Below are 16,546 nucleotides of genomic sequence, written 5' to 3' on the forward strand. Positions count from 1 at the left end.
CATACATACATATGTTTAAGGAGCTGCCAGATTTACTGAGCGCTACAGAGAATGTTTGAATGCAATCTCATCCCACTCAGCGTCTCTATCTAAACGCAGCCTCTCTGCTCTGGTCTACTCGGCTGCTGCTCTGCATATTTTTCATCTTCTCTTCAAGCTTCAACTCCTTTGTGTCATCCCACAGACGTCCATTTCTCTGGAGTCTCGAGCTTTGTGTCTTGCTCTACCCCTTAACAAAATACAACAGCTACTGGGCAAAAATTCTTCGGCTGAATCTGTGTAGGCCTGGGTATGTCCTACTACTTGGCTACTTGGAAGTGTCAGCAAGATATACAGTGAGAGCCCCACAGAGCCCTGATAGATTTGTGATATGTGATAGATAAATGTTACTCTTTGCATTTTCTGTTCATAACAAACACGTACACATTTCATAAGCTTTACTTTAAGTCTTTTGCGTGGTTACTTGCTTTCTCGTGAAGTCAAATGAGGAAATTGAGGATGAAAAGAAGTCTTAGTTTCCATTGTTTTAGTTGTAGCCTTATAATCAATGTCGAGACATGAAACTCTGTCTTCATTTAAAAAAAAAAAGCCCTGTAATTATTATTTCTTTTAGGTAGAGTCATATTTGTCAATGCAGTTTTGTCATTTCTGGTAACATTTTGAAGATGGCTAAAGGGTATTTGATGGTTAATAAATTGCCTGTGATTACTCACAGGGAGACACGGGACCACTAACCATGTGACCTTAACTTGTCCATCTTTTTGCATGTGTGACAATTGTGGTGAAAATGTAAGGTCAATTAAATAAGGCCCCAGGCTTTAAGACTGTGTCTATTTGGCAACCACTCGCGTGAGGGGAAACATGAGAACAGTATTCCAGTTGAGAGTGGTTAGTGGGTGTGGGTGCTGGGAAAAACTGCTAAAACCATAACTCACCTTAGAGGAGACGTTTGCCTTCAAAGTAAAAAGTGCACCTACGGTGGGTGCAGCACTGAGGCTCAACTTTTACTTTTAAGGAAACCTTCTCCATTTAACAGCTTATTAGGGAATATTTGCAGACAAACGTAAAAAACTACAGGCAATTATGGCAACCTGTTAGCAGCCAAAGTGACCACTCTGAGGTTGTTTGCTGCAGTAACCAGCAGGAACCCGCAGCTCTGAGAAACCACTTCCACGAATAAACATTTTTCAGGTCCAATAGTTGTGACGGGTCCAATATAAGTCTTGAGCAATGTGCACATGCTGTTATTGAGAAACTTCATTCCTTATTACCCCCAGTGCTTAAATGTCAAACTGCTACATTGGTAATGATAGGATTAGGATTAGTAATAAAACTATAAGTGGCCGTTTACTTTCGATCTCTTTCCAATGTGATCCCGTTGTTACCAAAATTTAAGTGTTTTTTTTTCCAGAATTTTCAACCATCATAATTATAATTGCTGTCGAAGCCATGAAGCCATAATTTGCATTAATTCTCTGTATTTATAAACGTGCTTCCTCAAGGCAGATAATTCTCCACCAGCAGTGAAACAGCTGAAGGCAAGGATAATCTTGTCTTTGTTAACTGGGTATTTCTAGATTGAACTTTTAGACCACTGAGTTAAAACTCTCCCTCCATATGTCTGCAGGGTGACCCATTATCACTGTTCTGCCGAGAGGCAACAATTACCAAACAATGTGCCCTCTGCTGCACGTTCATTTTGGAGAGAAAAAAAAAGTTGATTCTTACAGCTGATAAGAAAAATTAAACGGTTACATTAGCTGTTATGTTCAGACAGATAATTATCTTGTGCATATTTTTATTATCTTGTATTATTATAATTGTCAGTTACCCTCCATTTACTGCAGAGAATCCTGAACTTTTAGCTGTGTGGAACACTTTCTAATCGAAGCTTTATAATGTCTTGTTAGCTTAGTGTGTGAGTCAGCAGGGCTCTTGTGCGTTTCACCCTGGCTTTACATTGGAAAGCGTTCACCATCTTAAAGCCTCTTTCCATGCTTGAGATGGTGCCATAATTCCAGAGCCTGGATGTTGCCAGATAATTGGTGTCCCCTTACATGGATGTGAGGAGTGCAGTGACGAATAACAGAGTAAGAGTATGATCAAACTGGACCCCAGTACTGTCGCCACCACCCATGTGATATGCAATAATCACTCCAGTGGGGACTGGCTGCTATTTCAAGCTAGTTTTTCAGAAAGAAAAAAAATATGTGAATAACCCACAGTCAGATTTAACTACAGTTTATTTATGGCAACATTAATGAATAAAGTTACAGATTAAAGCAGAATGAGAAGCTTCTCTGGCATGTGTGAAATCACAGGTGTCAGTGTCATCAGCATACTGATGCTCAAAGCTTTTCATATGCAAAAGAGACTGCCAGAAATTTCCACCTCACATCCCTTAACCCTGCTACTCCACAACTCCTTACTCATCTGCAATTATCTTCATGTTTGATTTTTGCGTGTGTGTGTGTGTTTATTTTGTTGTTGTTATCTATGGCCTCTCAATTCCCCTGATGAATATGAAACTGCTGAACATGTTTAGTCAAAGCAGCCACAGTGATGGGCTTAATAAAGACGCGGGGAGTGGAGAGGAGGAGCGGTCTGGCTGCAGCTGCTGCATTGGTTGCCTGCTCAGCAGTGGGAAGGGACTGAATGAGCAGAGAGAGAGAGAGCAGGAGGAAGCAAGAGGGAGGGAGAGAGAATTGGGGGAGGAGGTGAGTGCTCTTGTTGGGAGATAGGGAATGCCCGTTAGTTGCGTCTGCCGATAATAGCACATCAGCCAGTGCACTCCTATTGGGAGAGCAGAGCACAGGCAGAGCAGAGGGACTGAGCTGCTGAGCAAAGAATGGTACACTAGAGTAGACAGGCACACTCGGAAAGAGAAAGAGCGATACTGGCACAATCAGAAAGAAGCAGAGAGTGAGATAGACCCAGGGAAGAGAGAGCGCATCAGCACACATAGACAAGAGGACTGAACAGGCGCGGGGCAGTGGAAAGAGGAGAGGAGGGACAGGGGGAATCAAAGTTACCAGGTCAGCAAGAGAACGTGGAAGTGGAGCAGCTGAGACTCTCGGGGGTTTCACTCCCACCGCAGCAGCCGGGCACAGCATTAAGACGCGCAGGAGGAGAGTGATATTACAGGAGAGGATAGAACAAGTGCTTTAACTTCTTCACAGAAAGACAGTCCTGTCATAAGGCGAGGGTAATGCTCCTCACAGGAACCTTTTGCACTTCTACTTTAGGATTATCACAGCAAGAGAGCTTCACCAAGCAGAGGACACTTAAACCTGCCAGAGGTGCCTGAGCAGTTCAGTTCTACACAGGAGACCTTTTCATCCATCCGTGGGGTTTCAGGTGGATGTAGTGTTGCTGTGTGGATTTTATCCTTTATTGCTTCAGAAGGTGAAGCAGTGAAGATTTGGAGGGCAAGTTGTTCTGTCCTATCATCTCTGAGACTATGGTAGACTGTGTGTCAGAGAGCCCCTCATCAGCAGCTGCAGCCCTAGAGTATGGAGAAGTCCAGCAGTGAGGAGTCAGCCATTCACCGTAGCCCTTCTGTAGACAGCCGCGAATCCGATTTTGCTCAAGCCTCCACGTCTGGCCGCCCTTTCGGCGGCCGCGGCTTCACTGCCGGCGCTTTCTACGGCTCCACGGGGCCACGCAAAAACACGCAGCAGGGGCAGACTGGAGTTGCAGCTGACGCCAGCGCGGGAGACAAGACTAACAACAAGTACAGCTCACCCAAAGGCAGCAAATACATAGTCTTTTACCTGGATCTATCCTTTGTGTTCCTTTTAGAATTTAAGAAGTGCAACATGGCAAGAGGCTGCCTCTGCTGCTTGAAGTATATGATGTTCATCTTCAATCTCATCTTCTGGGTAAGTGACTTTATATTTTCTTCTCCTCAATTGCATCTTACTTGATGCAATTGATACAAATTCTGAGCATCTTAAAAGATGATGCTGCCAAAGTAATTCTGGCTCGAGTGATTCACTACTCGTCGTTAGCCATATCATATGCGTGTGATAAGTTATTCAAAATGTTCATCAGGAGACATTACTTTGTGACAAAATGATGGCTGTCAGGGCAGTCATGCGTCTCTAATTACATCAGGGTGTTTATGCGTGTTACTCTGTGCATGTTGCTATTCCTGGATGTCATGACAGTGTCCGTGGCATTGCACCAGGTCTCCTTTTGTGTTTTTTTTTTTTATTCCTTTCGGTTCGGGTGGGGGTTGGTGGAAAGAGGTCCTGGAGGTCAGTAAAGTCAGTCTTTCACATGGTCGCATGATTTACAGTGAACATGAAGCTGCAATGCTGCTTTTGGTATGCAAGGGAAAGACTATATCCTCCTGCAGGGCATTTACACAGATGAGCTGCACAATAATGGCAAGGGGATTTTAGCTGAGTTGGTCAGCGATAGTCTAAATTGATCTGATGGATCGTCATTCCTCTTGACTCACGGTATGATAAATTGTCAACAGAATTTATTCAGTTTTCTATCGCATGCAATATCACTAGAATTGTAGTAACCTGGCCAGCATGTGGTGGTCTCCACAGTGTAACCAAGCATGGGCATTTATGGTAAAAGTGGCCATCCCTTGAATGTTTACAGACTGGATTATCGGGCTTATGGGTTATGAGGCCAAGCCTTTTGTGTGAATGCATTGAAGCATGAAGCGTAAAAACATCTCAACTGGGGAATCAACTCAGGCCCACCATGTCATGTGGGTTGATAGCCCAGCTAACTGGGACAACAGAGTGGGCATTAACTAGAGGCCAGCTGCGTTAACACATGTATACACAAACATGCACCACACAAGCTGAAATCTACATCACTGTCAAATTTATATGTAGAAAAATGGACAGCTCAGACCTTTCTTCATCTTGAAGGCTGCACCTTCATCTTAGTCTGAGATCATGTGCAGGTCCATAGAGGCGGGTGTGATAGTGATTGGCAGAGGTATATATACCCAACTAATGATGCTAATATTTGTTTAAGGGGATGATAGGGTCAAAAAAAAGCTTATTTGATGATGGAGTCATTATTGCAGACGCTGACTTAGCCTTATGTGAGCACCCATTCTCAACTCGGTCAGTATGTGTATTGACTTCACCACTGTTAGAATTAAGGATGGCATTTTAGAGCAGTTTCCCAAATTGATTTTTGGGTGCATGAGTGATCGATCAGATGTTTTTCATTACAGCATAATGCATGTTTTTCCATACTAAAAGCTTTATTGAAACAGATGGAGGCAGCTCATTTAATAGCGAATACTGTGTTTAATTAATTTCAAAAAATTAAACAAGCAAATTGTTGAAATTATAAATTGGCTAGGGAAACAAAATGCCATTTGAATTGCTGCTCTTACTCTTTTACATCGTGTTAATTAATAGCCAAACAAAGTTTATTATTTATTTATGATTAAATGTTACAATTTGGCACAAATTACAGGCTATTCAGGGCACTCGTTAGATGAAACTAAAGTCTGACCTCTTCTTATATTACCAAAGAGGCTATACATAACTCATCCCTTAAAAGCGACTTTCCTGATCAACATATGTGTTTATATGCAGATTTGTATAAACCAATATCAGACATAAGAAGTCACATTTATAATAATAGTTTTTGTGAATTTGCAGTACTTTTCTTGGACCTTTTACTTGGATATTATATTTCAAAGCTGTATTTGACTTCACATTGACACAATGGCTATGTCAGCTGTATGTCAGTTCCAGCCTGCTCATCTCAAATGATAGATCAAAAGCTGCCTGAGTACACGAGTAAAGGTCAGCTTAGCTGAGGCCATATCCACTAGGTCCTTATGCTCATCACAGGGGAAATGTATGAAACAAAAGCATGAACGAAAGTGTTAATTTACCAGGTTTCTTCCAGGGACACTTTGTGCTCTGCAAACAAACCTTGCTACTAATAATCAGCTTCTGCATTAACAAGTGGGTGAAAACTAGACTTTAGATTAAGCTTTTAGTCTTAGATTCATGTGAAACTTAGCTTGATGACCTTGATGCATTATAGTGACTGTAAAAGCATGTAAAAGATAGAGCTGTAAATGCACTCTCTTCAGTGAGAGTGGAGCGTCCTCTTTGTGTGTGACCATAAGAGTGTGTGTGTGTGTGTGTGTGTGTGTGTGTGTGAGAGAGAGAACTTAAGTGTGGAACTTTCTCAGCACAACTTATACCCTGCTGCGAAATAATTGAATTTTTACTCTGATAATGTTCACTTAATGAATGCCCACCATGCACATTCCAATCTATTGCTGCAGCAGATTGATACTCTTGTTTTCCTCCTACTACTCAATCATTTTAATAGGAGTTTAATCAGTGTCTCGTGGGAGAAGGGTGGGAAGGGCAGCATGTGGCTGCAAGGTCTCAGTGTATCTCCACGTGACAGCTTACTTGACTGGCACTCTGGATTTTCAGGCCGCAGCGCACCAATTTGAAGGTTAGTGGAGCTGTAAATAAAAGGTTCACTTGTCACTGAAGGGTCAGAAAGGGGTGCCCGAGTACTCTGAAATGGAGGGGCGAGGGTGAGAGGTATGATGTATCTCGAGACCCCTGGGACTGTGCCACTCTGCATCTGACACTCCAGGAATCGTATGGTTACCGAAGCTGGTAGAGCGGCGTGCCTCTTAAGTTCTGACATCTCGTCTCAGGACTGAAAGGGGAACTGCAAGCTGCGGTAACCCGACACCAGGTGCAGCGGGGGTCTCTTCTTTTTAACTGTGCATGAGCACATTTGCTGTGCACACACACACATCCTTGGAAGTGCATTCACCAGCCACACACAGGCCACTTCATGGAGCTTACACTAGTAACTTAAAACACAAGGTAAACAGTGACAGGCACTCCAGACATCTCCATACATTCGCTCATCCTCAGGCCCCCCAGCAGTTGTTCACGACCATCTGGCTTCTCTTCCTTATAAAGGATTAGAAGAGTCTGAGCTGCAGGGGGAGTTTCAGGCAGATTAACGCAGTATTGGGTTGTGCGGTTAAGGATCATGAGCGCAGTTCCTTCTACGCTAAAGCCAATATCATCAAAGCAAATGGGCATTGTGGTGCTACGTGTGACAAAGTCTGGGGTTTAGTTGGCAAGACGATCTGTTGTTCTCCAGCACACATGCTCTCAAGGTCTGTTTGACCATCCCGATAAGATGATTGACATTAAGCCCTATTGGTGTCAGCCTTGAGAACATATCGGTGTTTGTGTTCTTGCTCGGAGCAAGGATTTTAGCCTTAACTGTGCAATGTGTTCTCTGAACTCACAGTAAACGCTCTCAACTCTCCCTGAGGATTTATTCCAACAAATTACAACAGCATTGCTCTCAAGCTTATTCTAATTGTTTAAGATATAGTAGGTTGTACGCTAAATCTGAGCTCTGGCATTATCACACCATATCAAAAAGTAGAGCCTCATTTGATATTCATATTTAAAGGGAAACTGTCAGTTCAGCAGTTTTGTCCTACAAGTACAAGAGGGGTTCTAGTATCAAAGCTACTCCTTTGTTAGCGGAGAAATGTGTTTAGCATTCATGAATTCTTGTGCTTACTTAGGCGATCGCTGAAGGATTTATAAACCATTTGGTCCAAAGCAACAGAAGATTCGTTTTCCTATCGATTTACCGAATTTGACACTTAAGGTTTCGTATATGCTTGCGCTTTGATGCTACAAAGAGAAGCAGTATTGACAGACTCCAGGTGGTTTGTTAGAAGTGTGCATATAAGCGTACTGACACGTTTTTATTTGGTTTTATCGAACTCGTAAAAAAACTCACACAAGCTGTCCCTTTGCTTACTCAGACTGGAACCCCCTGAGGTTTCAGTCTAAGTTGCTGAAGCAGTGTGCCTATTTTTCATTCTCCATATCGGCACATGAAAAGTTCAGTAATTTTTAATAGCTCGAGAGCTTGTGTTGTAAAAGACTTTTCGTTTTCTTCCTCTTTTTCACAAGTCGCACAGCTGAACTCCATCAGTCACTGCCAGGTGAAACAAGGATTTGGGCACAGGAAAATAGATGAGAGTTGAATGAAAAACTGTTTTTTGAATTGACAGTGGCTTTAAAGTGGCAGAAAGCAGTATCAATCTTGGCCAGTGTGTCTTTTGATATCTTACACCTCCAAATATTAATTTTATATTGTATGTATCAGTGTCGTTTCGCTTATCAATACAACCAATTACAAATTATTCTTATATATCAGGCATTCATACTGTATAACATGCTTGGATATCAACAGATGTGTCATGGCCAAAAATGTGCAGCCTGCAAGCTGGCCTGTCAGTTTCCCTGTAGCATTTACATAAAGAACATCACATGTGCATTTTAATTATTTGGAGTCTTGTAATTAGCATCCCCTGTAGATCCCTGGGGCTTGATTCACACTGGCTGACCTGCTTGGTAAATATCTCCATATGCCTGCCTTTGTCCAGCAGATCGTCTAGGGAGATCACTCTCATTTACACGTCTCTTTCTCACACAGGCTGTTTCGATTTCCCAGCCGTGTTGTGTAGAGCCGCTGAGCTCATTAGCTCTTGTTGCAGATCAGCTGGGGAATGGAGCTACTGTGTTTCACTCTAGGGGGGCAAGGTAATAGAGCGGGAGATTTTGAGGTGCATTTTACGCTTGGATGCAGTCGGTAGGTATTGCCTTTCCATGGGAATTGAGATTCTTAACCAATCACTTAGTACTGTTGGTTGGTGATTATAACACACAAGTAGCTAAAAAAAAGGCTACATTTTATTACAAAGAGTCAGCAACCTAATATAGGGAATGTGGAATAAACCTGCTCCACAAAACATGTAAATGCCATTCTTTTTATATGAAGTGGTACAAGTCTTTCTTGTGGAGAGATTACATGTAATAGTTGATGTTTGCTACTCGGTTTGCTTAAAGCGACGGGGCTGCAGGTGTAGTTTTTGTCCAGTTTTTAGTCTCAGCTGTTTGGCGCTGACTTGTAGTGACAGGTCAACATTGCAGAAACAAATGACAGAACAGTAACTGCTTGGCACACAAATTGCAGTTTGCTGACTTCCACAATTGCTGGTACACACCATTTATCGTCTGTTCCCTCCATCATTCACATTAGTATCCTTCACAGATGCCGGAAGTGTAGAAAGAGCGTAGAGACTTAACCTGTCACAGCTAACCACTTGTTAATTTCAGGCAAGATAAAAACACAATCTCATTCCCATTTGTGTCACGGATGAGGTGGCTGGTATAATAGCTCATCAGGCTCAACTATGCAATCTCCATGAATTAAAAAAAATTTATTTTTTCCTCCGTTTTGCACATTAAACACAGATATCCTGCTCTCCCCAACACAGTATACAAGAGATATGAAGATACGGAGTAGGACAGCAAGGGGACAACAGGAGTGTCATTAGTTCTGCATACATAGGCGAGATCTTTTGTAATGACTATGTGCCACGTCGTGCACCTCGGGCAGTAGAGAAGATAGCACCCTGTTTGTGTAGTCAATAATGTGTTGATGTTACTGAACTGTGACACAGAAAATACCATAACAGGTCGTGTATTCGGGTTATTGATCAAACGGGTCTTGTCCTTTTTGTCTGCTTTATATTTTGAAAGCAGACAAAGCAAAGTATCTGTTCTCTGTGCATTGACAGTGAATAGATATCTTGAACAGCAATATCAACAAAAGCAAGCCTTTCCATTCAGTTTTGCAGCGGTGAATGATTTCACATTTCACATGCAAGTTAAGGCTCAGAGATTGTGTTATCAAGCAAACCGTTGTGAAAAACTGCATGAGTCAGATTCAATTTGTGCAGGAAAAAGCAAACAATCATTGTAGCTTTTCAGCTTTTGAACATTTTATATATCATGTAGTGACAGTTTGTAACATCTGTGCACTTGCAGGGATTCAATATAGAAGCAAAACAATAAAACAGACACTGGGCTCTGTTATTAGAGTTCGAGCTTTTGAAGTGCTTTTGCAGTCGCTTACCTTAATATCACTTTTGTTCTACTTTTCCGACAGTGAGTAAAATTTCACTATTGGAGATTATTGCTTAAAAAAGTTGTAAAGTTTTCAGACCTTCGGATGTTCTTCCAAAGTTTTTCTTTGGACATTTTCATTCATTTTCAGTCCAGCACTCATACCTGACCTTTTTTGTGTGGGGGCGGGATAAGCCACCTAATACTGGCCTGTGAATATTCAAGTGGAAAAAGGGATGTTGTGACTGCACAACAAACAATTTCGCAAAGAAATTGGATCTTTAGGCCCTTTGTTATTGTACATGCCTGCATAGCATTTTGATTCGATACCAGCTGAAGACCTGGCATATCTCTGCAGCGTTATCTTTTAAAAAGGAAACTGGAAAAGTGGAGGACAAAAGAAAAAGTGGCAAGCGTTAAAAATTATCTACAGCAAATGTACAGTACGAACAGGTTTTGTTCACATTATTGTCAGTATGTAAGGAGGAACTCAGCTAAAGGGTACAACAGCAGAGGCTCTGTCATGGTTTGCGGCTGTGCTTCTTGTCAAAAATGATTGAACTGTGAAACAGAAACGTGCTGTCAGATTTTGATCCACGATGCAGCACCTACTGCAAGTATGTAATAGACAATGCAATGACAATAATCTCAAACACACTGAAAATGCAGTAAGAGCAGGTAGAAAAACACACACTGAAGTGTGTTCAGAGTTTCAGAACGGTAAAAACTCTGTTTTTGCTTTTTTTACTGTATTTATATTTATTTTTGCACATTTCAATAAATAGCTACAACCGTTTTCCCGTTTTCCTAGTAAAACATTAAAGATGAGTGGTTGATGACTGCACAGCACCGTAGCTTGCTAGTCCAAATTGTCTGACATTTAAAGGCAAATTACAGTGAAACCAGTGTTTTTCACTTCCCCCCAATAAACACACACACACACACACACAAAGCTGTGTTAAGGAAGCTCATTTTGTTTCACTTCATAGAGCAAATGAAATTTCTCAGAGATTACCTTTTTTATTTTGAATTAACAGACTGGGAAACAAAAACTAACTACAGGTCTATAAGCTCTGTGCAAACACAATGTGTGTACTGTGTTTTAAGTAGTTTGTTTTTCCGTGCAAAATTAGATTTCTCTGTGAAACGGTCGTGTTTAAATACTAGAAGTCTGACTAACCTGTAGTTAAGTCCAAGACATTCTGCAGTCTTCTGTGTCTTCATTCTCCAGAGATTATCACCAGTGCTCTGAAGATACATCAATGACTGGCTCTAAAACCAATTTCCCCAGGGCTTCTACCTGAGTTGATTCAATAGGACTGACTTCTTTTCCCACCATAAATCCACTCAATCAACCCTCATAGATTCCTCAAGAGCTTGTTTCAACTCATCTATCTCCTTCCCATCTCTAAGCAACATTTAGAGACCCAAGACGCACCGTACAACTGCACCACAATGGCTTGAAAATATGAGCAGCAGATTGCGTTTGAATGTGTGTATTTTAAATGTGTCATCTTGAATTTGGGTCAGGGACTCAGGGTTTCACTGCCTGAATGGTAATGAGCCCAGGACACAGCAGGGCTTTAACATGCAAAGAGGAACATACTCTTATTACTTTATTTATACAGCCGTGTCAAATGAGAGACAGATTTATACCTTAAACATTATTGTTTGTATCTGATTTATTTAGTCGAACCACTGCAGATTACTGCTGTCCTATAACTCAACCGAAAAATGCGACATATTGCAGCTTCCTGGACAGAAATGCATCAGCACAAGAAGTACAGAGTCGCTAGACAGTTGTTTGTGAGTGCCTAACGTCTTCTTGTTATACTTTAATGGGGCAACTTTATGTGGTGTATAATGTAAAATTCAGACCATCAGCCAAAGTATTAGACTGTTTGTTGTAATTTGAAATAGATGCCTATCTTGTTGTTTTCAGAGTGAAAATGAGATCTTCATCAGAGCAGGTTGTTGCAGTGCTCTCGTTATGTCTGATCCAATTTGAGCTCGACTCTTATTTGATGTGCATGAGGTGTGTTCACAACACATTCTGATATTCTCCCAGTAGAGAAGATCCTTCACTCGTACAGTATCAAGATAGCTGACTGGCTGACAGTCTGTGTAAACGTAACGGAGATTGTTGCTGTTCTTTCTGCTTGCAGATTCATACTCTTCCTTATCACGGCTGAGTTTATGGGTGCCCCCTTGACTTTGCCGGGTCTTATCACACGACTAAAGCAATTGGTTCTACTTGTTTATGTTACATCAATTTGCAATTAGCAGCTCAAGACATGAAAGAGTGTTTGCTTTGTCTATCTGTTCTGTTTCAGAAGATATCAGGTTTGTATGCGTGCTAAAGTCAGAATTCTGTAGCAGTTTGGCTGCCTGCAGCACGCAAAGTCTTACATAAAAATGAAAGATGAAAAACTAGCCTCGTTCCATCACTTCGCTGTTCTATCTGGGGCACAGAAGGATGTGTCAGATCTTACTTTCAGAGAGGACCTTGCAGTTTTATTGCATAGTAGAAATACAAAAGCCACATGATATGGTTGTCAGTAATCCTACATATTCACGTGAAACAGCTTTTTTGTACAAGTATACCAGTTTTCATCCAAGCAGTAATTTCACTGCCTTTCTATTGTAGGAAAATAGAGGTGTATATAGACCCCCTCCCTCAGCATGTGCCATTTGCAATTGCTGTCAGTAGTCATTATTTCTGCACAGATGTCTCAGTGTCTCCCATTAAGCCACCCAAGCTTCAGTAATGGGTGACTTGGGATGATGCTGGAATACAAAAGAATGAGTCCGAGTGGAATTTGGTGTGGGCAGACTAAGGTTAGGTAAAAGAGTCTAATTTAAGAAGATCATTATGGGGTCATCGCCACCTTCAGTGAATGATCTCATTCATCCATATTGAGCCAGAGTAATTATTAACATAGACCCTTTGCCTGTGTGTGCACTCATTGGGTGGTGAGACAAATCGCTCTCACTGTGTTTTATCCAGTGATCATTTCAGCGAAGGACGCCGCACTGTGTTTGGGGTCAGCCCATTAATGCCCCTTCCATTTCATACACGTTACCTACTTCAGTGTTTGAATGTCAAGATTTAAGGTCTCTGTGATGACTGGATTTTGATTTTGATCACAGTCCTCCTTGAACCCCAGTCACAAGTGAGCTTGGACAGATGGGGTTAGCCAGATTTTTCTTCCACTCCCCTTCTGAGAGGACAGGCTGGCAGACTTAAAATGCTGTTCTTTTCCGGGTTTGGAAGAAGCGATGCGTGAAGGCATGGAGAGATGGGAGGGACTTTTTTACAAGATCATAAGAGGTGAACATGTTGATGTTTGATGACAGCTCCCCGAGAGGTGACTCCCCCTCTCAGATCGGCTCGCTCGCTCCCTCTTTTTTTCTTCTGGAGACAAATGCGAAAATCATTTGGTCTATTTTGAAGAAAAATAAGAACCTTGAGAATTATATATTTTCCTTTAGTGATTTGACTACATTTATTTATTGCTTTACATGCAGTGTTGACCACTAGCTCACTCGCTTACTAGGATGTATGTGTAATGCTTTGTCTGTCTCCCTACTTCCCACTGGGATTAGCGATACATGGCGGACCCATGATTGTCAGGGCGAGTCAAAAAGTAAAGAGACATTTGAAAATAATCCAACTTAAACATGGCCTGAGCCTGAAGCTTTGTGCAAAATAAACCTTCCAGCAGGTACTTGTAGTCGAAATGGTTCAGGTCAGGTTGCCTCACACATTGCAGACAGAAAATAAAATTGCGCTGCAGCTAAAATGCCAGCACAAACAACATTTTAAGTCATTATCTTTTTTGTAATTTATGTATTGCATATAAACTTGCTAAATAATTGCTGTAAGTGAAATACCCAGTGGCTGTACTGTCTAAACGCTGTAATATTTATCAGTGAGTTTTTGAAAAGAAATGGAAGAGAGATAAATAAGCATTCGATGACCAGATGAAAAGTGAATGCAGGTGTACCTGGAGAGCAGCAGTTAGACAGAGGGCTTAAAGTGACTAAATAAGTAGAGCTGCTCTTTTTCCTTTTGACAGTTTGGAACTCCCCAGCCTGATTAAGCTGTGCTAAGCATATCCAGCGGATTTTAGGTTCATTTTCTGCATTATTTATGTAAAGCGCATAGGCTGAAAATGTTTTAATGCTGCCTTGAGCTTAAGAGAAAAAACAGCCTAATCATACTGGAGTTCATTCATTCAGTATGCACGCATGTCTGTATGTAACACTTTGTGTTCTTGAGTAAACACTGGCCAGACTGAGCCTCTAAATATCTGTATCCATGTGGCCGTGCTATCATGTACAACATTCCTGGATCTACTAAATCTACATTCTGTGTGAACAACTTAAGTAGCAAATGCAGATTTTGGTTGTGATGAAAGAAACGAGAGATGAAGACAAGGACGGGGCAGCTCTCATTTCTCATATGAAGGCTGACATGTCTGTTTGCTGGCTTCTGTCAGTATTATAGAGAGCCCAGTAATTGGCCCATAAAAGCACATCTCTGTTCAGCTGGAATGCATTTCTTCATCCTCACCCCCACCCACCCTCCACCCTAAACCACTGTTCTTTTTTGTGTTGAAGTGCTTACCTTGCAGAAGAGACGCATGGAGGAAAATATTGTCCCGCAGCATGCTCTCACTTTGTTTCTGAGTCTTTCAGTTTCACAGAGAGACAAAGTGATGTATTTGTACTCGTGCCATTTTAATAGAAAAAAAATGTCTGGAAGCATTGTCTTGTGGTTCATTGTGCCTGTGATGGATGAGAACAACAGGTAAATAACTCACGGAAGGCAAAATCGCAGTTTCTTAGGATTTCTTAACAAAGGAAAGTATTTTTTATTAATATTTAACATCTGAATTAAGAAGATTTTAGTCTTGATGAGACAAAAGAGTGTTGGGGCTGCAGTTGTAGTTGTAAATCCTCCTGAATAGCAGTCACATTTCACGCTGGTCTACATCGAAATGGTTTCATTAACATGGTTTAGCTGCTGATCTAATATCGTCTGAGTGCATTCTGGCTAACATATCTGGCTGTTTCTCATATTAACAATTGTAGGTGGCCGGCTTTATTGCCCATAGAATTTCTCTGTAAAGAATATGTTTGTTCAAAACGTTATAAAACGTTAGTTCATATGTGTTCATGCATTTCTCACCCTAACCGGTCGCAGCAGATGGCCCCGCCCCTCCCTGAGCCTGGTTCTACTGGAGGTTTCTTCCTGTTAAAAGGGAGTTTTTCCTTCCCACTGTCACCAAAGTGCTTGCTCATAGGTGGTCATTTGCTTGTTTTCCCTGTATGTATTGTTCTAGGGACCAACTTACAATATAAAGCACCTTGAGGTGACTGTTGTTGTGATTTGGCGCTATAAATTAAATTGAATCTGACTTAATCTACATTTAAACGCTGCCTATGCTGTTCCACTTAGCAGCATGAAAAGGGCTCGGCAGTTAACGACTTTTTCACTGGCAGATTTCACCTGCCAGGGTGGCTGACTTTACATCTAACTGTTCATTATAGTCAATCTGATGATATGTTTCTCAGGTTTGAAAACCTTCCATTGTTTTCCTCATGTGTGATTGTCAGTGCAACCCACCAAGCAAAGGCTTCTTTAAGAGGAATGAAGTATGTGAAAAAGTAGTTGGCCTTTAAATTTGGACCTTTTCATGGTGCTGTGCATTTTTTTAAATATCATTTAGACTTTTACCTCAATCTTGGCAGCCATGTCAGTTGCTCCATATAGGCATGGCGCTGTGATGGCTTTACGCTGTGACAGCTCCGAGAAACAAGTCCCTTTCAGACATGCGCTCTTTTCCATTAATCTGTCAACATGTGACTATGTCAGCATTTATGAAGGACGACGGAATCACTTGTTAGTAAAAGTAATGATGGCTGTCTCACTTGCTCAGAACTAGTAACATTTATATATGACTTCCAACATGACACACGTTTGAACTGCACACAGCCACAAAAGTGGACGGGCACACACAATATTACAAAAGATTATAGTTCCTGTAATCTGTTTTCTGCACTTGCCTCGTGCTTCTAAAGGGTTTTTCAGCTCATTAATTGTTTTAGAGAATGTCTTAAAACAGAGCATTGGCTCCTCTTGTGCTTTTGGCATGAAGCACCTGCTGTCAGGCTTTGTCTCTTTCTCCCTTGCTGCCCAAACTAATCTCACTCCTTAAAGAGGAAGCAATTCTTTCATTAAAAATAAAATTCTATATAATAAGCTGGCATTTCTCTGCACACAAAACAAAGTCTAACATCAGGGGGGTTTGTCCCATTTTACTGCAACCCTTGGTCCCTAACCATCACAGAGAGGTACAAAGACACAAGTTGCATGCCTTTAATTTCTGCGCTTTGACAAAACATTAACAATAGCTTAAATCTAGTTTGATGCTTCCATCTGTTAGAAGTATGTCCTCTGAGATTATTACTGAGCTGCTGCATCATACAGCATCTTCAAAGTCCAACAGTTGCATACATTTACATTAATGGCTTACCAGGTAACCTTATTAAACACATTATAATGG

General features: G+C 41.3%; 1 protein-coding gene across 2 annotated transcripts in view; it reads left to right on the forward strand.

Moving 5' to 3' along the window:
• The window catches only part of tspan9a (tetraspanin 9a), a 185,923-nt gene that overhangs the window by 108,390 nt on the left and 60,987 nt on the right, over window positions 1-16,546 (forward strand). Inside the window, exon 3 of one of the 2 annotated variants that reach the window (XM_084932812.1) lies at window positions 3,802-3,881. In XM_084932812.1, coding sequence (XP_084788938.1) covers window positions 3,819-3,881 — 63 coding nt within the window. In that variant the 5' untranslated portion in view covers window positions 3,802-3,818. Of the gene's footprint in view, window positions 1-2,663; window positions 3,882-16,546 lie in introns of those variants that run through there. The other variant, XM_084932811.1, reaches the window with a different exon arrangement.

Source organism: Perissodus microlepis, chromosome 7 (assembly GCF_051167445.1).
Source record: "Perissodus microlepis isolate ML-2025 ecotype Zambia chromosome 7, ASM5116744v1, whole genome shotgun sequence".
Classification (NCBI taxonomy): domain Eukaryota; kingdom Metazoa; phylum Chordata; class Actinopteri; order Cichliformes; family Cichlidae; genus Perissodus; species Perissodus microlepis.